Genomic DNA, 25,067 nt, shown 5'->3' with positions numbered 1-25,067 from the left:
GGACTATCTCTGTGCTCTCGGCAACCAATATTCCTACACCCTCATTGACATATCAGAGACTCTATGAGAGGATGTTGAAGGTGGAAGCGGATAACCAGGGTTTGACGGAAACTGTTCTTGGACTCACTAAGTCCATCGAGGCAATCAAATTACAGGTTGACTCCAACTCATCTGTCGTCTCCTCTTTCTCTGTCACTCTCTTATCTGAAATAACTGACATCAAGAAACACTTTGATATGGTCATTGATTAGTTAGGAGACCTTGACACCTTTAGAAATCAACAGTGTGATCTTGTGACCAAACACACTACTCTTCTATTAGAGACAGAGTAAAAGGCCAAATCTTGGGCCTTTGTTTGTGTGAACCCCATACTGGATCCCTTGGTGTGGAAAAGATTGTCCAGGGGCAGAATACTGAGGAACATTGGAGGCGGGCCCATAAGCTTAACTTAGAGTTCGGGGCCTCCCTACTATTACTACAGACCCTATGACAGTTGGACAGTCCTTTCTTGTTGACCAACTTGGCATCTCAGATATTTCTTTAAACAAGTGTTTGGTGGGACTAGATGGTACCCTCTTTTTGTGGTTCCTCTCACTTTCTGATAGATTACGGGTTCTTAGATCGAAGAGGAAGCTATTCCCTCTTCTTTCGAAGATCTTGGATGAGGACCTCACTAGGGCACAGGTTGTCGAGTTGCGGCATTCGAGGGATTTGGTGATGGAGGTGAGACGTGCCGGTAAGTGGGCTGTGATCCGCAACCTTAGAGCTGTTATTCGTGACTCCCCTCCTATTGGATGAGACTAGAGACCGACTCTCCTAGCCAAATGATAGTCTCACCAGTAGTTGCATGGAGCAGTAACTTCCTTTGACTCTCTCCATATTAACTACTGGAACGGTAATGACATTCTTTGGTCATTACTAGGCCTATTTGTAGATGCGGTGGGTTCAATGGATATTCTTGTCGTCACGAAGACTCATGAGATTCCGGTCCGCCCTCTCTCAAGGTTTGATGAGTTTCAATGGCTCTCTGTATGTAGGGAGGAGGTTCGTGTGCCTGGGGGTGTCCGTGGATCAGGTGGTGTAGCTCGCTTGATCAAAGACGACCTCTTCAATGCGACTTCGGTGGTCCACTCTAACACAGCTAGATTTATATGGATTCAGATCTAGATCAGCTACACCGAGTGTCTTCTCAAAGACATCTTCATGTGGTGTGTTATTTCCTGCCAGCCACCTCTCCGTATGTCATTCATAGTCCTGTTGATGGAGATCCCTTCTCAAATTTACATGAGTGCATGTCGAAGTTCTCAAGTTTGGGTGACATCATCATCTTGGGAGACTTTAATGCTCGAACCAGAGATCTTCAGACCCCTCAGCATGACCATATTTTTGATTCAATCTGTACTAGGGAGTTTGATCAAACCAATATGGGTTTTGCAACGTCACTCTTCAGACAACCTTGGGCCTCTTTCTTGTTATGGTCGCCATCTCCTCCAATTTTGTGAGTCTTCTGGGTTGCTGATCCTGAATAGATTCTCTTGCTTTCTGGGCTCAGAGTCCTTCACTTGTTGGCCTCATTGTGATGGTGCGAGTGTGGTTGACTACGTCGTTATGCTTGCTTCTGTTATCCCCTCCATTACCGGCTTCACCATTACCCCCCCTCCCCCCTTGGCCAATCACTCCATCCTTAGCCTTGTTGCCTACCTCACCCTCCGTCCCCACCCTAGTTCCACCCTTGCCCTTATACTTGAGCCTCCATACCACCTTTCGCTTCTCCAAGTGTGACGACTACCTCTTCACCCTCCACCTCAAACGGTTGCTCCCCGCAGACCTCTTTATTGAATCCTCCCAGGCCTCATCCTTACTTGATTTAGTTGTCGATGATTGTTGGGAGTTTGCCCTCCTCTCTATCCCCCACCGCAAGTCTTCCCCCCTCGACCATGCTAGTTATAAATGCTTTCCCATTAATCTTTGGGTCGATGCTAAGTGCAAGCCTTTCCATCGCTCCTTGTGTGCGTCCTTTGCTACCTGTTCCCCCTCTTACACTCAATTGTGCTCCTCGTACCACTGCCTTCTTCGTCACAAGAAGTGGTTGTTTGTGGCTTCATAGCGCAAATCCCTTTGTGATGCGCTCGCCCGTGACCTGAAATCCTTCTGCCGCACCTTGTTTACCCGCCGTCCTCCCTTGCCTTACACCCTTAATTGGCACTCTCTGGTTTCCCATGTCTCCACTCTCTATGATATCCTTGGCCAGCAACCCACCCACCCCACCTCCCCCACACATTGCCATCTTTTCACTCCCTCCACAGTTTGTCAGACTCATGAGATGTAGCAGAGCTGTCGATGAGGACGATTTTCAAGCAGAGATTTTTAAGCTTGGTATTTCGATTTTGTGCTCCTTCCTCTCGGTGCTTTTCAATAGAGTGGTGTGTATTGGTTTCCGTGTTTCTTGGTCGATTCACGTGATTTACCTGATTTACCTAATTTGCCAAAATTATGGTCTCTTGGGGCAAGAACTTGGACGTTTTTGATCTGAGAGGCAAAAACGTGGGCTCAAAAGGCAAATGCATGGATTGTGAATCCAAACGCATTCTTGGAGAAGCATTACGTGTTTTAAATAACATGTGCCTTTGGTCCTTTATATAAAACACATTCCTAGGAGGCTTTTACATATTTTATATAATATGTAATAGGCAAAATGCATTCTGAAAGCCTCATTATATGTTTTGAACTTGCTTTTTGGAGTTGAGATGCAAAACACACTCTTTGAGTGCCTTTACATATTTTGAAACTTGTCAAAATGATGCAAGTAGTGCAAAAACGAATTCTCCAAGGCTCTTTGCATATTTTGAAATTTGCATGTAAAGTCAATTCTTCATAAACGCACTCTTGGGAAGTCATTACATATTTTGAAAATATGCAATATGTAATATGTTTTTGACAATTTTGACTTTTTGGAAAGCCAAAATGTGGACTCAAGATGTAATTCCATGTAAAGAAGTTCTTTAAATGCAAAATGGACTCTAGGAAGTCCATTACATGCATTTGTAGTGCAAAACACACTCTTGGAGGTCCATTACATATTTACATGTAAATGGGTTGAAAGTTGCCTTTACGTAACTTAAATGATTAATTAAGCACATGGTCAATTGATTTTTGAGGAAATATCACTTAATTGGGTCAAAAATAATATTTACACTATATAGTTTAATTACTATATGCAAATATCACTCAAAAAGTAATATTTATTTAAATGTTTTAAATTAAAACATAAAGTAACTCAAAAATTTAAATCAAACTATATAGTTGATAAAGTCACTTAAGTGAAAAATTTAAAAAGCAACTCAACATAAAAATATAACATAAAGTGCTCTAGAGTCCATAGTCACTTAAGTGATAAAGTAACCTAAAAACATAACATAATATGTTATATTCTTCAAAAAGTGAATGTCAACATTAAAATATAACATTATATTTTAATACATGCAATTGCGTCTCAAGGTAATGCTTTTTGGGCACTTAAATGGTCATATCTTTTGACTGTCAAACTTAATTAAGTCCTAAGATATACTGAATCAAAAGGAAAACCAAAAGGAAAACCGAAAGCAAAACTAAAAGAAAAAGCAAACAAACACACTCAAAGTGTGAAAAAGGACGTTGAAGGCTTCAAAAATTCAAACATAGGCTCGCTAAACAGAAAAAGGAAAGACTTGACGAAAGCCTTCAGTAAATGAGTTCATTATCTGAATTGAAGTCAATTGATTGATGAATACTAACCAATTAAATAACAAACCAATCTTAGAGAAATGCGAAACTAAGTTGAAAAGGTTTCATGCTGTTACCTACATTTTGTGGTGACAAAATGCAGGACAGCACAATCAGTGTCCAAAATGACACTTACACACACGCTGGCAACATCAATACACTCTTTTGATTCTACTAACACCAACCCAAAAAATCAACACCAGCTGCACTACAAAAGAACTCAAAAATGGGGATGTTATATCCTTTGATTTGTTCTTTGTTGGAGTTATTTTTGCAATACCACAAGCCCATGAATCACCTACAAGCAAAACACCTATCACAAATGGATATCAAGCAAGACAAATTCGCTCAACAATTTGAGAATTGTATTGACGTACATAATATTTCATTGTACAAATGAATAAATGAATGAATCCAATACAAGGATAAATGAAACCCTAGACTAAACCTCACATTCTATACAATATAAACTCTAGTAGAGCATAAGGCAGATTTGTGTATAGGGTGTACAACAAAAGATTGCAGGTAGGAATGTGTAGGTCATATGATTGTACAATTGGGAATCTTATGGCATTTTTCCTATTGATTGGTTGTACAACAAAAGCTTCTACCAAATTTATTTTATCTTGTTGTATGATGGTACTTGATTAATTGATTGTATAATACGTTGTCAAATATTATACATGTTCAAGTTTATAGTATGCTGTACAGAGGGGAAGAAGTTTGGGATATAAAATACTATAATTTGATGTACTTTGTTGTCATATGGTTAACATGTGAAGGCTATCAAACAATATAATTTTTTGTCAAAGATACGCATCCTTTCATATCCATATGGTGGTGCCCATATGAACTTGCTATATGAGAAATTTTGTTTGAACTGGAGCATTATAATTTTTTAATTAGTTTCTTAGTTTCTTTAAGGGTTATCATATGATATGAATTGTATGTATAAATTTTTAATTTGATTTTGTCCTAGCTTGTTGTATGGAAAGATTTGTTATCACACCATTGGAGGGTCGTACTATAGTAAAGTGGGGAATGTTACAATTCAATTTCTTAATTTTTTTCATGGGTAGATATACTTATTTCGTTTTAAACGTTTTGTATTTTCCACCCACTTCACGATAATGCTTTTCCCTTTATTATGTTTTTAATTTTTTCATTGTTCTTATTTAGGACTCACCTTTTATTTTTTTCCCCAGTTTACTATTTTTCTGTTTGAGCTGCTGTATAGTCTTTTTCACCTTTCTTTAATAGTCTTCTTTTCTAAAGAAACCATGTAAAAAATAATCTGTATAAAATTAGATCATCATATTGAATTATAATATGTTGATATTATTTCACTTCTTGTTTCTTGATCTGTATTGGTGTTTGTATTTACTGATTAATCTATTAATGTCATTGCTGTGCTAAGATGGAGTGCCAAAGGCATTCTTCCTTGTATGATTTCCTGCATTCCTTTTAAATTCTTTTATCTAAATGATATCTCAAAGGACCTTTTTCCCCAATCTGACAGCAATGCTTTTCTGCAGGGTGTTGCTATGCCTTCTATGAATAACATGCTTTCAAAGTGGGTCCCTGTAAAAGAAAGAAGCCGATCATTGGCACTAGTATATAGTGGAATGTACCTTGGTTCGGTAACAGGCTTGGCCTTCTCCCCATTATTGATCCAAAAGTTTGGTTGGGCATCAGTTTTCTATTCATTTGGTTCAGTAGGAGCCATATGGTTTGCCTTATGGCAGCGCAAGGTAAGTCTGTTTAAACAATTTCTATATACATTTTTTAAGTCTTAATTGATGAATTATGTCACATATATGCATATAGAGTTGATGCAACTCAGCAAGTACATTAGTTCATCAAGATCTATGGTTTTCATTGTTAAACTGAAGTTCAAGCTGGAAGCGTACATGTAAAAATGACTTTTCACATCAGGTTATTCCAAATGTCATTCAAATAAGTCTTACAATACACAGTTTTTCTTTTACTTAATTGTTTAAATGTATGGCAAAGCTCCCAACAGATAATGGCAACTAAAGAACTTTTATGGTCTGCCGTGTTATGCTCCAGAAGACAATAAGTTATAACAAATACAGTCACTGGGAGACGTGCCTCTGAGACCTTGTACAACTCTAGAGTCTTTAAAATTGAGCAGAGACTTTGACACAAACTTTCCCGAAGTTTCCCAGTCTCCTGTCACGAAATTTGAAGTTTCCCATGCATCTCTGGATTTATTTTTGAATTTCAAATTTTTATATGTAATGATAAATCGTAGTCTGATATGGTCATATGCTAAAGCGATGATCAGAAATAAGATACGCAGTGTGAGTTTTGAACTATTTGATTCTATATGGAATAATATTAAATGAGTAAATGACATTATCAATAAACAGTAGACTCTATGATATATCATGTTTTGATTCAATGGTTTTAGATTTTAATTGTTCATACCTAAAACTTTCTATTGTTCTTGTTTTCTGATTTCAAAGCTCTATGTTATGATCTTTCTTGGAAATTATTAAATTACATAAAAAAGAAAATTTTCTGTCTCCAAGTACCCACTTCACCTATTTTGAAAAATTATCGTACTAGTAGCTGTACCAGTGTTGGTGACCTCCAAGTCTCCATGACTCCAAGTGACTATGACAAATAATGACAGAGATTTACAGAAAAGAATGATGGATTTTAGAAATATATATTAGAGTCAAGTGTATTTACATGTAATTAGATAAGAAGAGGGTTTAAGAAACAAAGCAATATAGAGTGTGTCAATTGGAACATTTTCTTCTTGTAAAAGGAGGAAAGGTTGACCTAGAAGAAAGAATAGGTGGGATCATCCTTGAAAAATAGTTGTGGAAGGGAGATGAATATTTGTTTATAAACATATATGGAGCTTCCCTAGTGTAAGATATATCATCAATGGAAAAATGTTCTTTCTTATAGATAAGAGATTGGCTAGGTTTAATCCAAGGGTGCTTACAGTTTAGTATTCAACCATATAATGAGTCCTTTAAGGCTTAATTGTGTCTATTTAGGGCATAATTAGTGAAGAACTTGATGTGCATGGATATACTCTTAGTTACCCTATTATGCCCCTAACCCCTTCAAACCATGCTTGGGTACGAGCAGGTACCTAGTCCTTGTCCAGTTCACCTGCTGGTCCTGGTAGGGTTTGAAAATCAAGGACCCAGTTCGAACTTGCTAACTGTTAGGTTGAACCTGGGCGAACCATGCCCAAACATGTCGAACCAAGCACAAACTTTGACAAACTAGGACTTGTGGACATCATTTAAGTGACATTTTCTTTGCAAATTTTATAAAATTTTGACATCCTTAATCCTAAAAAGTGGAAATGAAAGGCTTAAGTGGGCTTCTAATTCTCATTTATGGTGTGCAACTAGGTTATTTTTTCTTGATAAATAATTTCTTCATCCATTGGTTGAACTTGAAACAATGATACTCGAACTTGCTGTCATGATTTAATTTTATTGTTTTAAATCTTTGATGTTGAACTTGAAGTATACGATGGTATACATGGACTTTCTGTTATGATTTAATTTAATGTTTTCAATCTTTGATATTGAACTTGAAGTATATGATGGTATGAGCATGATTCACGATGCTATGATTAAATGTTTTAAAGTTTATGATGTTTTGGTTGTCTAAATCATATGATTTTATGATACTATGTGATTTTCTAATTTTAACTCATGCTTCTTTCATAAATGCATATGTAGATAATTGTTTATAATTTTTACATGCTTTAGTACGAATGAACCCAAATCCCTTTCTAAAATGTTTTTGTTCCTATGAACCGTTTCTTCAAACTTGAATTTCAAATCGAACTTGAACCAGGAACTTATGATATATTACATTTCTGCACTAATGTGCTTGATTTTGTAAGATGTATCCCTTTTTGGTTGGATTAGTCGCTCCATTTTCGGTTTGCTTGATTTATTGAAATGGTATATGTTTACCGTCATGGGAAAACTAGTTTCAATACATGCTATAGAAGTAATGGGAAAGCATAACACAGAAGTAAATGCAACACAATGTTTTAGGAAACCAATTTGTTATTCCATTAGTGTTTCTCTTTAGTACATCTCATCATAGTTAACTGAGACTAGGCACAACATGAATGATATGATGTTATATTTTCTCGTTCATGACAAGCATACACATATTGCCCAAAGGGTTGCGACTCAACTATTGCGACATAATGCCTTTAGTAACTAACACTTCCTTATGCAGGAGCATCGTGGGTTGCCTTGTTATCCTACTCATTTTGTTCACTCTTCATTAACCTAGTTACCCAGTGCTCGCCAAGTGACTCTTCATTAACCTAGTTATTTAGTGTTCGCCAAGTGACTCTTCATTAACCTAGTCACCCAGTGTTCGCCAAGTGACTCTTCATTAACCTAGTCACTTAGTTTTCGCCAAGTGACTCTTCATTAACCTAGTCACCCAGTGTTCACCAAGTGACTCTTCATTATCACCCAGTGTTCACCAAGTGACTCTTCATTAACCTAGTTACCCAGTGTTCGCCAAGTGACTCTTCATTAATCGAATTACCCAGTGTTCGCCAAGTGACTCTTCATTAACCGAGTTACCCAGTGTTCGTCAAGTGACTCTTCATTAACCGAGTTACCTAGTGTTCGCCAAGTGACGCTTCATTAACCGAGTTACCCAAGTGTTCGCCAAGTGACTCTTCATTAACCGAGTTACCTAGTGTACGCCAAGTGACTCTTCATTAACCGAGTTACCCAGTGTTTTCCAAGTGACTCTTCGTTAACCTAGTTACCCAGTGTTCGCCAAGTGACTCTTCATTAATTGAGTTACCCAGTGTACGCCAAGTGATTCTTCATTCGCCGAGTTACCTAGTGTATGCCAAGTGACTCTTCATTAACCGAGTTACCTAGTGTACGCCAAGCGACTCTTCATTTGCCGAGTTACCTAGTGTACGCCGAGCGTCAGCATTTGAACGTGATTTCTACGAGCCGACTTGCGGGATTTATTTTGTTCGCGACATTTATGTTAAGATATTTTCTTGGGATGCGTCCAGAATGTTGTTGGGTCGGCCTTCCTCTTATGTAATGTTCTAGAATAATTTGTAAGCCATTTTGGCAAGTATATAGAGAGTGTTTAGGCTTAGAGTTAGGCAAGCATCTGGGAAGAAGATTAGAGAGTAGAACTGAAAGTGCGAATTTGCAGTTGGATCTTTGAATGTGAATGTATTTGTAATTAGCTGTAACCCAGAAGGCCTTACAGCTGGGCATATATGAAGATATTTTGATGAATCAATAAAAGTAATTCACTCTTCTTCCTCCTTTGGTTGTTGTTCTTTTTGTTTGTTTCCGTTGTGTTAACTCTTGCAGGGTGGTTTGGATAGTTGGGTGAGCCTTTGGCCCTAGTTATTCGCTTTTTGCCTGCATCACTTCCTAACATACAAATAATTATTCTCGAAACATAATTTACTTGACAACATCAACCCCTACCCTCCCAAAAAAAAATGTCATCTCTCGATGACAACAAACATAATGAAGACAATGTTTTGCACTATATACGTAAGAGAATACAAACTAAGATGAAGATGAAGATGTAGGGGGCTGAGGGAGCATCCTTGGAGTTGACCATCCACGTGCCTCAAAACAAGTGCTGAAGGTAGTGGGACATACGACTTGCATGAATGACAATACGTCTCATCTCTCTAACGACATCCTTCAAGGCTCTAGCCTGTGCAAAGACCACAACCTAACGACCTCTAGCTATTACATCTGCTAAGTATGCCTCCACATCTTCATCAAGTGTGTCTTTTCACAACTCAATGGTTGGCTCCTCTTGTACTACAAGTACCATAGCTTTCTCCATCTCTCTTGTATGATATCCTCCCTTCAATGCATCAACTACTACAATAGGTGTCACTACCTCTCCTCCTCCAGTACCATCCTACTCCATGACCTCTAAAGGAGATTCTTCTCTCATAGGTGACTAAATAGAAGACCGTCGAGAGATTGGTGTGATCTAGAATTGTTGCATCAAATAGGTACTCACATGCCCCACCACTAGACGTCTCTGCTAGGTACCATTCTGCAAAATTCTTCCCTTCCGGCTTAGCTACACCCACAAAACTATCCGTCACCAAGTTAGCCAAGAATGCAACATCTACGGTCACCATATCATCCAACCCTACCACCTCTAATTTGACCTGTGGCTCATGTGGTTCGCTGACCTCTGTCTCAGGAATCTGCATTACCTCAACCTCCTTTGGCGCAGATCTAGGTGGTGAGATCCGAGACTTTGTGACTCCCTTTGATACAAGAATCCCAACTACTGCGTTCAGATAGTTTCGCAGGTCCGACAGTGTAGTATCTCACAAGATCTTCTTTCCCGTCACCAATGAACTTCGGTGATCCTCCTTCAATAGCATAATTAGGATGTCGTACTATGGAGGGGCTTGTGCTTCTATTTTTACTTTGAGGGTAGTCCTACAGTGTCAAAATTAAATGAGCTACAAGGTTAAATGAATCTTTTCATACAAAATTGGAGCACTACATGCATATATGCAAATTTATGAAGCTATTTGGAAGGAGTGGCTGAAATTTTCCTCCAACTTATGTGTATGTGGCAGCTGACACAACAATTTTTAATGCTCTAATTTGTATTACCATATACTTGGTATAATTTCTCAGCTAAATAACCTTATTTCTACTTAAAAGTAATAGAATTTCAAAATTCATGGAATCCCTTGCTTAAATAATGCTCCTAATTGTTCTCAGCAGCACCTCCTTAGATTTCTTTTGCTAAATATTGTTCCTTCAATAATAAAAAAATTCAGTGAGTCATTTAATACTTGTGAGTCCCTTTGGTAGCCAAGTACTCATAGGGAAAACTTGCAAGTCTATGTTGACTGCATTTTCAGTGAATTGGGGCAGCGGAACTGAGTAATTACTCATTGAGACTTGGCAAGATTGTGTGAAAAATTGCTTGATGTAAATGTAGTTAGTAAAAAAAGGGCCAAAATTTTTGTGTAAACACTAAAATAAAGGCTTTCCGGTATTTCAGTAGTCTTGTGCAAATTCGAGTGAAAATTCATGTTTTTTTGTGTTTTCAAAATTATGATAATGACATGTCCATGAAGTTTTTGTGCAATCTCAAAGGTCTTCATTTAGGCTGGTGGCAGAGGCTTTTCTGCTTAACTGTACCATGTACCATGATAGGGAATGCATGAGGGGTGCTGTCTTAAGACCCTTGCGAGGGCTGTTACCCTTGAGTTTGCTAGGAGCATTTTTCCCAATTTCTCGCCAAACTCATTTGATACATTTTATAACTCTATTTTGTGTAAAATTTATGGCTTTTAAAAATTAAAATATTTTCATGTTTTGAGTTTTTCTAATTTGTAAATTTGTGGATTGTTGAGTCCAATTTTGTTAATTATGGTGCTTGGCATACACTCTTTGTTTTGTAATAGTGAATGAATTTTACATTTTAACTTACATTTTCTATTTGAAACATCTATGGCACTTCGAAGTGCATATTTTTAATTAAATCACACTTCTACTGTTAATCTCTGTTATTTTTCTTATGACATTGCAACTGCTTATCTGTATATTAGTTGGCTTGTAATACTTCCCCTTTCACATAGACTACTATAGTGTTTGCTTCAGCTGAAACATCATCATCAATGATGAGAGTGATCTCTTTTGCATTGATTGGAGTATGAGCAGTATTTGTGCCTTCTTTGTAAACTAGAAATATCCAACAAGCTTGTTACTATTTAGCTTTTTCCTTTTCTCTTTCATATTCCAAATCTATCAATTTGTTTATTTCCTGTTTTTTATACTTTTTTCTTTGTCATTCTGAATGAGATATTATCAAGAGGTTTGACAAGTATTAGTGGTGACAATGGCACAATACGGATTTCATAAATGTGATAAGGGAGCAAAATATCAACTCCAAAATTGTATCTATCTTGTAAAATAGTACCAGAAGTTTAAAACATAATGCCATAAACAGAAGATTGATCACATATGAACAAAGAAACTATTGACCAGAAGTTATATGTAGTCATCATATACATGAATGAGCAAAACATGGTATAAGAGACACAAGATGTTGTCAAGAATACCTTTAGTAATATACATGATATCCAACTGAATTCTGGTGTAAGTTGCATAAGACAATCGATAAAGTTGTGGACTGAGAATTATGAATAGAACAATACAACTTTACAAATAAAAATCAGGGTGGTATTTGTATGATGGTTGATCATAATGATTCGATCGAAGGGAACTTGCCAACCTATCAATAACTCAAGACTAGATACAAGTAAGCACATTGCATGGATGCACAACATGTCTTATTAGTTACATTTTCCAGTCATGGGTATGTACAATAACAACATATCACTCTCTGCTGTCACAACCTAGCAACTATCTTGCATAAAATCAAGGGGCAGCTGCTTCTGCTAACTTGTTTGACATGACCTGTTAGTAATATCTTTGTACATTTTTTGGAACTCTTAAAAACCTGATGGCAGTCTAATCTGTTATATTGGATCTGGTGGGTGTATGTCACATGAACCAGGAACATAATGCCTAAAAGTGAAAAATGGGTGGTTCTATTAATGGGCATAGGTCAGTTTTATGAGTGCCAAAAATTTTATCATGTGCATTTATTTGAATAATTAGCATGATTAATATTTGTTGGAATTCTAGGATCACTGCAAATGTACTAAGCACTGCCATTTATTTGGTATGTGTTTTCCCGACCCTTTATTTATAATGAGCAAAGGCTAAAAAGAGACATGTCCCTTCATGGGGTATGTCTATTCGTTAATTTGACAATTTTTATCTTTATATATATATATATATATATATATATATATATTTCTCTCAAATAAACTTATATCTCATATGTAATTATATCTAATATATAATTATATATATCCATAGTTTTATCTGACTGAAGCTATCAAACATCAACACTTCCTCTTAGCTAGGGAGGATAAACCAAAGAACCAAAATCGGAATTAGATTAGAATCGGCAAGGCTTACTCGAATTGTGAATTGCCTAAATCGTCATTATGAATCGGCAAAGTGAAAAAACCCTTGAAATTTAAAGATTTTAACGATTTAAAACTTGTTTCATGCACCCTTTACTGAATATAACTAAAAAACACTATAACATCATCAACTAGAAGTTAACATATATAAATAAGAAACCTAATTGATAAATCCATCACATACATAAAATGTAAGTTGTAGCTTAAGTAAATAAAAATCATAGGATCATAATGAGTCATGAAATAGATATATAGATTATAGAATTATAAATGTTGTCAATATTTATAAATTTTCATAACATTGTGAAAGATATTTAAATATCTCCAAGTTAATATTAATCTCTTACTTGAAAATATATTCGATTTTAAATTTTTTAATAAAGATCAAATGTATTTTACCTTTTTAAACATGTATGAAAGTATAAATGAGGAACAAGAATGTTTTTCATCATTTTTAATCTCCTAAAGAAATAAATAAATAAAATGATAAAGAATAAAATATTATATATATTAAAACATTACTCACCATTTTTACTTACCATTTCGCAACTTCCGGCATCCTCCAATCTTACCCTTGCGATTTCCCGTATTCACAAGCTCTCAATATTAGGCTTCCTAATGTTGCGATTTTTAGTTAAAAATTAGGGTTTTCTGAGAAAAATGAAGCTCCTATGCGTCAATCCTAGAAAATGTAGGATTGGTTTATGTTGAAAGGAAATTGCATTTTGATATTCTTCATGAATCGACATAGCTTCTTTAGCTAAATCGGGTGCTTTAATAATATTACATAAATTTGATGGGAAATTATGCTTGTCATTTTAACTCAATTCTCTCATGAATTCAAACATGATATAAGACGAGATACAATCGTGCATCCATACTAAGTATTCGATGCAAATTCGTCAATGAGATTGTCCAGATTTGGTAAATATTTGTCAAGTAATGAAATCTCTATAATGAAATATTTGCCGATTTTTTGAGTCAGTTTCAAGTGATTATGGGAGATTTTTAGTGAATCGCTATGAATCGCGATTTTGGCAATTTTTGACCCAAAAATTGGCTAGCTGATTCACTGACTCACCATGAATCACTCGGCCTTAGTTGGATTGCCGAATCGCCCAAATCGCCTAAATCGCGGTGATTCACGTTACTCTGGGATAAACACAAAAATGATATTACACCACTCCCAATTTTTAGGAATAACACATTAAGGGAATCTTTGAACAGAAAATTTCCACTATTTTTATATCATAAGTATTGGCCTTCAGAATATCAACATATGATATTCACCAAATACTTCGAGTAATGGTCTCTAGAATATGAACACTTGATATTCACCATGTACTCAATAAGGTAATGATCTGCATAACATCAACATATGATATTCACCATTTTGATATTACAGTTGAGTATTAGTCTCCAGAATATCAACATACGATATTCACCAAATACTTTTTGAGTAATGGCCTCTAGAATGAAATGCAAGATATTCGCCAAGTACTATGAGTAATGACCTCCAGAACATCAAGCTGTATGATATTCACCACGTACTTTGTGTAGTAGCCTCTAGAACATTAATTTGCATAACATTCACAATATACTAAAAAAATGTTTATAAGGTATGTGCATACGCATTCTCATAATGCTTACCATATAAACATCCACCATGCAAGGTATAATCTATCATGATCTACATAGACATCATAAGATATCCATCACAATAAAAAATTAAGTTATTGTAAGATTTGTTTACCGTAAGGGTAAATGGATTAATGCATACAGAGACAATAGACAAGAACAACAATACTCCTTTTATTATTCGCATATGTCGAAGAAATTACATTATGCTCATGATGATGACTACAATGACCCACAAGAGTCTATATATAGTTTCCGAAGAACCTTCCCGAAGGGGTCCGTCGGCTATATGACAATTACTGAAGGGCTCGTTGGCTACATAATAAGAACCTTCTCGAAGGGACCCATTGGCTGATACACAATTTTATCGACGACATCATCCCCCCCAAAAAGAAAAGTCGTCTCTGAATGACAATACAACAAAACTCAAAATAACAAATAACCCAAGTACATCAATACATAAATATTAAACAATAGGATGGGTCCCTAGCGTAGTGGTCATCCGCGCTCTCAACTTGTTTAGCTCTGCCCGCAGCTTGTAGACTTGTTCTTTCCTAAGCTTCAATTCTGCTTCTGCCTCCATCTGAAGCTCTAGAGCTGACTGCATCATGTTTGCAATTTCCCCTAATTCTTTTTCCTTTGCTACTGCCACTTGCTCCTTTTCAGCTACCAACTACTCCTTTTCTGCTGCTAACTTCTCTAGCTGACTTTGTCTCCTTTTTTGCTGCTAACTTCTCTAGCTGACTTTGTCTGTCCAACAGGGCCGCCCTCTCGGAGTTCCAGGCCGCCCTCTCAGATTCCCAGGCTGCCCTTTTTGAAGCTAACCTGGCAATTGACTCCTCCTGAGCTCTCTCAGCTGCCACCTGATCCGCCTGACTCCTTTGAAGAGTGTAATACGCCTCCCTGTATATTTTCACTACCTCATGAATCGAAGCCTCTACTCGGCTCTCCTTACTGGGATCCCTCGTCGTAGCCCAATCCTGCCGCATCTCTACAGTCTCCACATTTGGCTATCCTCACTCCTCAAAGCAGACAGTAAAGGTAGTTGGGCATCCCAATCTCATAAAAGATATAACTATCTCGAGCTCGTTCATGACTAAGTCCAATGCTTGAGTCTTCGTCGAAGCTAACACTTGGCGATCCCGAGACGCTACATCAGCAAGAAATGCCTCTCTCATCCCTGTCTCCTGTGCTATTGAATGTTCTTGCTGCACACCCATAGATGCCTCTACTGCTTCTGCCATACGCTAAAAAACACTATGCAACGGTCCCTCATCCTGAATTGGCTCCGCTACCTGTTCCTGCTAAGTACCTCCCTCTGGAATTTCATCTTGCATAGGTGTTTGTATGCTGGCCATCCGAGGGACTGGAGTACAGTGGAACCGTGTACTCAAGTACTCAACCTCTGTGCTCTAGTCTTCCTATCACGCTCGAGTGATGCCAAAACTGCTACATCCACCATAACTACAACATTTGACCCTACTACATCCAAGTGCACACCCAACGCACTTTGGCTCTCTGCTATCTCTGGTATTGGAGAGTTAGGTACCTCCATGGCAGTCTCTTCCCTTGCCTCGGGTACACTCTCTACTGCCTCCGGTACACTCTACTATAGGTGCACTAGTTTCTGCTGCAGGTTGTGTTTCCGTAGGTGCCACGGTTTCTACTATCGGAAGTGCTTCAACAGGAGCTAGCATACTCTCTCGGCTGACAGGTGCTGCCACTCGGGTAAACCCTACGGCAAATCCAACCGCTGGTCGGACTGGGGAAGGCCTTACCCCGTGCTGCTACTGTAACCGCCTGCTAAGGTACTGCTATTATCACTATCGGCCACCGTGTTTGTCCAAACCTTGGTATATGAGCCATGTGTAGACCCGTTGGGACTAGACAAGAAGTGGTGGATAAAGCAGGGCACAGGAATAATAAGGGGTTGGCTGTGACAATCTCAACCTCTTCGTCGTCGTCCTCCCCTTCCTCCTCTCCCACACTGTTCTCCTCGAAAGATGTCTCTTGCTGTCGAGTCTCTTCCAACAATTCTTCAGTGCTTCGGTGTTCGTCGGCAATTTGTTGAAACCTTCGTCTGCGTTCGGCCCGTTGTATCAAAATTAAATTTTCAAATGTGGTGCGTATTCCATCTTTTCCCTTTAGCTTATTTCTATCCTTGTTAAGCTGATTTGGCATTAGTCTGCATTCCTCTACCTTCGTTCCAGGTCCATCAGGCAACGACGCCAAATGTTTACCGTAAGGGTAAATGGATTTGTTAGTGAAAATAGGATCTGTAACTTGTAATAGCACTTGTGAAATTTTATGTGTTTTTTTAAGTTACTATTCCAATGAATATATATATGATATAAAGAGGCATGCCTCTTGAAGAGACATGTCTCTTTAATATATTAACTTACATTAGTTATAGTTATAACACAATAATATACTCTCAATATATAATAATGAAATATATATATATATATATATATATATATATATATATATATATATATATATCGCTCGTAATATAAGTTAATTATTCCATAAATAACATTGTCATATATTATATATCTCATATATATAAAATATAATTTATCCAATAGAATTATAACATTAACACTCCCTCTTAATGAAGAAGGATAAAACACATAAATATTACACCATAGGTAATATTTCAAAAATAATACATATAAGAAATCTTTGATCAGAAGATTTCTAGAATATGATATCATGTAAGTATTGGTCTATTAGAATATCAACATATGATATTCACCAATTACTATTTGATATCATATTTGGTAACATGAGCATTGGCCTATCAGAATATCAATCAAATGACATTCACCAAATACTCTGAGTAATGGCCTATCGGAACACCAACTAAATGATATCCACCAAGTACTCAATGTGGTAATGGCCTATCAGAATATCAAGGCAAGATATACACCATGTACCGAAAAATATATCTATACAAGCAACTTGTAGATAATCAAATTAATGATATCAACCGCCTAGTTGTTGATTTATAAGATAAAGCCTTTACATGAAACAATTTCACAAAAATGAATCATGCTACAAGTTATTGTAAGGACGTCACTTTACAACAACTTCTCCTAATACAAGTGATAATCGTTTCGAAGTCGTCACTTCTTCATGATGTACACAAGGGACAGGCTCATACATGTATGACATCAAAAGTTCACATGAAGTCTTCATGAATACTATCATGTGGTGTTGTCACAACATTCACCATAAGCATATCAGAGAATAAGGTTTCTCCCTCTAAGTTTGATATCAACTTTTCTAACCTCTTAGCACAAGGTTCTCTCCGATGAAGTATCAGACTTCCTCTGAGTCTGTTATCATCCTTCTAATCTCTTGGTAGAAAGTCATGTCATGCTTCCCTAGTTCAATGGGTATCCTGATAGCATAAAGCCTTCCAGCCTACATACATGAGACTTTATCCCATGAATCATAGTCTTTTAGCTATTATAGTTTCTGACTAGTGTTGAATCCATCAACAAGGTCTACTCCTTCTGAACCAATATCATCAAAAGTTTGATTTAAGCATTTTTATTTTCTGCTCCTCTTTTTCCAAGGTTGCCTCTAATGAACTATCAGACTCCCTCTCATAATTTCACTCATCAAGGATATTTGCTTCAAGAAACTCACATTATCCAACCTAATCATCAGATGATTCGTGAATCCTAAATCACAACTTGTTTGGAGCTACTATCATAAGATTGAGTCGGCACAATATTTGGTAGCATACCTAATGTACCAATCTTCTTTTCCTGCAAGAACATCTTCAGAGACAAAGGAAAAGATCAAGGCAAATAGCTCTTTATAGTAATTATAGAAATACAAAATAAGAGATAGACTACAATGAGTAGATACATGCAATACCTAAGGATAATAAATACTTATCTGCAATAATAATATAAGTTGCTCCAATGAAGGTCCATATGCATCAAATCAAGAAATGCCTCCATGTAAGAATTAAACAATTTGACTACATCTTTTCTGCTCCTCTATAAGAATGGTTCAAATGGGAATAGAACATCGGTTATCATACCCCCTTACAATGTTGGATACCCACTCTTATATTATTGAACATATAAGTACGCCAACAACATTGCATATTATATGGTTGGATTCACCAAAGTTTAACTGAATCATATCTACTCCCTCTTTTTCCTAATACTTATCTTTATTGCATGTCGATAGTTAAGGTCTATGTCATGCAGTCAAGGCCCAAGTGCTCTCCAATGTCGTTGTGCACCCAAGGAAGCTACAAAATTGGAATGATAAACCTCTTGGTCTTTATGATAATAATGGTAGTGCTCATCTCATCAATGAATGTGACAATGCGATTTTAAGTCACAAAAATAGGGATTAGCATGCTGGTCCACTTGACCAAGTGCAGATACTTGTTAGGAAAATCCCATCCCTAGGCACAACATCTCCATTATTGGTAACCATCATCAATTCACAATCCTGGTATGATTGGCGGATTCCTTATTCAACCCTTGCTGAGTCAGGTCTTGAATATCTACATCGATTGCTAAGTCAATATTGCTAAGTAATATCTTCTTCATATTGATATCTTCTAAACAGATTTGGCACTGGCTGACATGGACAATGTTTAATACCAGATCTGATACCATACTGCACTTTTCAGGGAATGAGTGTATCCTTTTTAATAATACTTATTTTAGTTTCATCATTACATATCATACTTCTTTTCATTTTAATTAATTTCTTTTTATCACAGCATGAATTTGTGCTTAACTCCCGATGGCAAAATCTCACAAGGACTTTCAAACCTTAGCAGAGATGAATATCTTTGAGTGGATCTCTGCTACATAATTGTTCTTTGATTGTCATCTAAATTTACGATTGTTGGTCCTTTACATCATCGCTCCTTGTCACACCGACCATTATACTCATCCTTGCCTTCAAATTAACTCGCTGTATATGGTATATGTTCGTGTGCTCCCTTCTATATGTTGGCAACCATTGTTCCATTACAAGACTTCCAATTGGGCACTAGCTTTAAAGCTTTAAATTTCCTTCCATGGATATTTGGGTTCTGGATCAACACAACAGTATTCGCGTGGCAGTTGACACACTTTAATTTATAAATCGATGCACGTAACATTGTATGGCCAGGTCTCATATACCATGTATTTCCCAAACATTTTCATTTATCTCATACATCTAACATTGTAACGAAGGATTGTAGACATTTGACGGTGCAAACTATGATATCGTAGGGATATTGGTTGCAACAAACTCATCTCTATGACATTGAAGCGTTGCCTCCCTATCGACATTCAAGATGTATGCAGTCACTTCCCAACTATAAGCGTAGGCATTTCCTCAACATTTTCCAGAAGACACCTCCAATCTAGCGCGTCTCATTCAAGCCCTTTTAATACAGCTGGATATTCAAACTGCTTCATCTGAACTCTCTGATATTATAATTCCTTCTAAGATTGCAGAAAACAATTGATATGAATAATGTTGAAGGAAAAGTCAACCATCATGGTAGTTTACAATCGATGCCAGTAGCACATTTGTTCTCTAAAAGCCCTCACTGTAGGCGTATAAGGTAGCCATGAGAGTTATATATATGCAAATATCCTTCCTTTATCTTACATTATCTTCTATGATTTTAGCAGGCCTGGGAGTCGCCTGCTTTGATACCATGTTAGTGAAAATAGGATTTGTAACTTGTAATAGCACTTGTGAAATTTTATGTGTTTTTTTAAGTTACTTTTCCAATGAATATATATATGATATAAAGAGGTATGCCTCTTGAAGAGACATGTCTCTTTAATATATTAACTTACATTAGTTATAGTTATAACACAATAATATACTCTCAATATATAATAATGAAATATATATATATATATATATATATATATCACTCTTAATATAAGTTAATTATTCCATATATAACATTGTCATATATTATATATCTCATATATATAAAATATAATTTATCCGATAGAATTATAACATTAACAGGATTAATGCATACAGAGACAATAGACAAGAACAACAATACTCCTTTTATTATTCGCATATGCCAAAGACATTACATTATGCTCATGATGATGATTACAATGACCCAAAAGGTTGTATATATACTTTCCGAAGAACCTTCCCGAAGGGGTCTGTCGGCTATATGACAATTATCGAAGAGCCCGTCGGCTACGTAACAATAACCTTCCCGAAGGGACCCGTCGGCTGATACACAATTTTACCAACGACATGATCGTCACCTTTCAATAACTTCTGCAAATACAAGTGACATCACTCGGAAGTCGTCACTTCCTCATGATGTACACAGGGGGTAAGCCCATTAAAATTGCATAGTCACGTGATATATTCGTGAATAAAGATCCTCTTGACTGCTACAAGTTATTGATCACTAGAGAATCCATCTCAACATGTTTTATTCCCTCTGAATTAATATGATCGTGACCACGTGAAAATTGAATGAATCATATTCTCTATTTGCTCCCTCTCTTTCAAGGTTGCCTTTAATTAAATGCCAGTCTCCCTCTCAATCTCCCTCTTTTTCCTGTAATAACATTCTCAGAGGAAAAGATCAAGGCACATAGCTCTTATATAAAAATAAGAATAATAAGAGAGAGATTAGCATAATTCTCGAGGATAATAAATAATTCTGCATAATGATATAAGATCATTCTAGTGTAATACAAAGAAATATCTAATTTAAATACATACTTTGAGCATATATACATATATACCATCTATATATATTTTAATTAGATTATCAAAATCATCCTTTCAATAGTAATTATAAATCATCCTTTAATTATATTTACACTAATTGTTCTTATTATTATCCTAAAAATAAATAAAATATGTAAGCATTATACCATATTCTTCTCTATTGTTGGCTATCAACCCATGAGCCCAGTGGTCAACTGGCCTGTACAACTATACTATATTAATTTGGGGTGGACCCCTATTTCGTACAACACGTATGCCTTTCAAGATATTCATTGGAGTACAAGCTGTAGAAGGCGAGTGTTTATGTGCCACTTCAAGCAATATGAACATGAATTTACCAGGTAGATTAAACAAGGGTGGCTTCCTCTTTCTTTCATTTATGATTTTTATTTCTAATAATCTCGACGTTCCTTCCGTGTTGATTTCACATTTTAAGGGTATCCATGTTAGCATTTATCACCAATCCTTCGTAGACTTGATGACTTCCCAAACGGTCTCCTCTTTCTTTGATGTCACATCTTTGTTTGACTTAGGATTACTAAATATAACCTCTTCATTACCAGTTTCAGTTGCCATTGGATGCCACGTGTGTGCTGTCATGGAACTTTTCTCACATGATTGAATGACTTCCTCAAAGTTTCCTTAACTCAAACAATCTTGGAAGAACAAGTGAAGAACTCCTGGGGTTGAAGTAGGCTTCTCTTTCAGTTTCTGTGTCAGCACATTTCACACAATTCTCTCAACATTACAACATGAATCTCTTTAAAAATCCTCACTCAACTGCTTTGCTTGAGCCTTGAACAACTAATCCATTTGTATAAAGCAATCCCAAGACCATGAGAAAAATAATCTTGCGAACTAAAATTGAAACGTGTGTTGTCGGTAAATTCTATATTGTAGCCGATGGGTAGAATAGTATCCGAATGGGCTCGTGACGGTTGAGTCACCTCTTCGGAAAGGTATATGTACACCATCCGGAATGGAATTGTAATCATCATTGTAATGGTTGTAATCATTGTATTCGGATTGTAAGCATTGAGTGCATATACGAATAAAGTATCTGTTTTGTGTTGTATCGTGCTATACTACATGCGTTAAGTATTCTTTTACCCTGTACGGTAAACATTTGGTCTTGGCGGCAGGGGTGCTGCCCCTCGACCCTGCTGGGGGCGATGCCCCCTAGGCCCCTAGTCAGTGCAGTTATCAGTCGTGAGAAGTGCAACCAGTTGATTAGACCTGGAGCCATTGCAGGCATGAAGTGTCTACGTCAAAGGTGGAGAGAGCACTAGTGCAAGCCTTTCGAGAGGGATGCTACGCTTTGAGGCACTCGGAGTAGGTGTTTGACGTGAGGCTGTCTTGGTGGATGCATAGAGAGCTCAGGAGGAGCTGGTCATCTAGTTGGAGGCAGTAGAGTGACACTTGGCTCAGTGTACCCAGGAGTTGGAAGCAGAGAAGGCAGCACAGGTGGCTATCAAGGTTAGATTGGCTAAGGTGACAATATTGTGTTAGCGGAGGTTACAGATGCAACGTGTTGTGGAGACTAGTTTAGTGCAGGCACGGGAGAAATGTGAATGTGATGTGACGGAAACAGATCTATTTTGTTACAATTAGTCAGTTAATATTCTATTTTGTTAATCTGTCTCGGATATTTTGTAACTGTCGTCCGGAGACGACTTTTCTTTTGGGGGGATGATGTTGTTGGTAAATTCTATATTGTAGCCGACGGGTAGAATAGTATCCGAACGGGCGTGTGATGGTTGAGTCACCCCTTCGGAAAGGTATATGTACACCATCCGGAATGGAATTGTAATCATCATTGTAATGGTTGTAATCATTGTATTCGGATTGTAAGCATTGAGTGCATATATGAACAAAGTATCTGTTCTATGTTGTATTGTGCTATACTACATGCGTTAAGTATTCCTTTACCTTGTACGGTAAACAACGTGCACCATTTTTGAAGACCCTCCTCATCCTATAGTTGCGTTCAGACAATGTGATGTCCCTATCTTGATATAGGGTAAAAACAAATAATTTTAAGTAATTATAAAGAAAGATTTGAGAGATAAATAATAAATAAAGATATTCCCTAAATAAATAAAGAACAATTTTATTTGAATAATTAAATATTATAATATATTATTATATTATAATATAATAATAAATATCAAATGTAAATCATTAAGAATACAAACATCTTATTCGAATAAGTAAAATGTTATATGATATAAACTAGCTATAATCTAAAAATATACAACATAAGCCAAAAGTCACGACCATACATTTAATATAGAGGAGGGATTACTAGGGCGAAGAAGATTATTGAACATTGAAGTATATAATTAATTGCCTTATTTGGAGGAGGAGATTGTTTACCGCATAGGTTAATTAAGAAATCCACACAGATAATGAACACGAACTCGAATAGCAGAGCTCTTCTTATTATTTGCATACGCCAAGATATTACATTAGGTCCTGATATGATGATGATTACAATGATCCCAAAGGGAGATATAAATACTGTCCGAGGAACCTTCTCGAAGGTATTCATCGGCCACATACAACATGTCAATTACAATAATAGAACCTTCTGGATATATCCCGATACACGTCGGCCTAACGGCATACATCCTGATACATTGACAGAAACCTCCCGATACACTGTCGGGAACCTCCCAATACCCCCTCAGGAAGCTCCTGATACACTGTCGGGAACCTCTCGATACCCCGTCAGGAACATCCCGATACATTATTTCCTGACGACATCATCCCCCCAAAAAAACAAGTCGTCTCCCGACGACTAAACAAAAACTGTCTGCTTAGCTAACCTTGATAGCCACCCGTGCTGCTTGGTCTGCTTCTAACTCTGGGTCCACTGAGCCAAGTGTCGCTGAAGTGCCTTCAACTGGATGATCAACTCCTCCCGAGCTCTCTACGCATCCACCAAGACAGACTCTCGGCCAACACCTACTCCTAGTGCCTCTGGTACACAGACAATCCATGCCTGCAGTAGCTTCAAGTCTTCTCAACTGGTCACACTTCACGACTGATATCCGCAATGACTGGGGGTCTAGCCCAGCAGGGTCGAGGGGCAGCGCCACCACGGGGTCTGCCCCAGGTGCGCTCCCTGTCGCAGACAGATTAGAGCTGATTTGCAGATACAGATAGATCAGGTGTATCAGCTTCGACGTAGCCGGTCGTCACAGTCTGAGACTCAGCCTTTGGGTTCATGATGTATAAGTCCATGTTGTTTTTGTTTTATAATAATGTAGATAGTGTGGGTTTTTTTGTTGTGTCATCGTCGAGAGATGACTTTTCTTTTTGGGGGAGATGATTTCGTTAGGAAACGGTGTATCGAGATGTTCCCGACGGTGTATCGGGAGCTTCCCGACGATGTATCAGGATGTTCCCGACGATGTATCGGGAGGTTCCCGACGGTGTATTAGGATGTTTTTGACGATGTATCGGGAGGGTTCCGACGGTGCATTGGGAGGTTTCTGTCAGTGTATCGGGATGTATGCCGTCAGGCCAACGCGTATCGGGATGTATCCAGAAGGTTCTATTATTGTAGTTGACATGTATGTGGCCGATGGATACCTTCGGGAAGGTTCCTCGGACAGTATTTATATCTCCCTTCGGGATCATTGTAATCATCATCATATCAGAACCTAATGTAATATCTTGGCGTATGCGAATAATAAGAAGAGTTTTGCTGTTCGAGCTAGTGTTCATTATCTATGTGCAATTCTTAATTAACCTATGCGGTAAACAGAGATGGAATGGATTAAAACATTATCGAACAAGGAAAATTAATTAATTTATAATTCCAGTGGCACATACAGAAGAATTA

The 25,067-nt window shown here is 37.2% G+C and overlaps 1 protein-coding gene across 2 annotated transcripts in view; it reads left to right on the top strand.

Annotated features, from left to right (window-relative positions):
* LOC149544787 (ascorbate transporter, chloroplastic-like) overlaps positions 1-25,067 on the top strand; it is a 117,261-nt gene that overhangs the window by 30,850 nt on the left and 61,344 nt on the right. For both annotated transcript variants that reach the window (XR_016355071.1, XM_089795359.1), the window contains exon 5: positions 5,298-5,513. Coding sequence is in view for 1 of the 2 variants with exons in the window: in XM_089795359.1 (XP_089651485.1) it covers positions 5,298-5,513 (216 nt within the window). In the remaining variant the exon portion in view is untranslated. The remainder of the gene's footprint in view (positions 1-5,297; positions 5,514-25,067) is intronic.

Source organism: Cupressus sempervirens, chromosome 8 (genome assembly GCF_028749045.1).
Source record: "Cupressus sempervirens isolate cs-2001-9-10 chromosome 8, ASM2874904v1, whole genome shotgun sequence".
NCBI lineage: Eukaryota > Viridiplantae > Streptophyta > Pinopsida > Cupressales > Cupressaceae > Cupressus > Cupressus sempervirens.
Note: the sequence above shows the minus strand (reverse complement) of the source record. Positions and strands in the feature narration are given on the sequence as shown.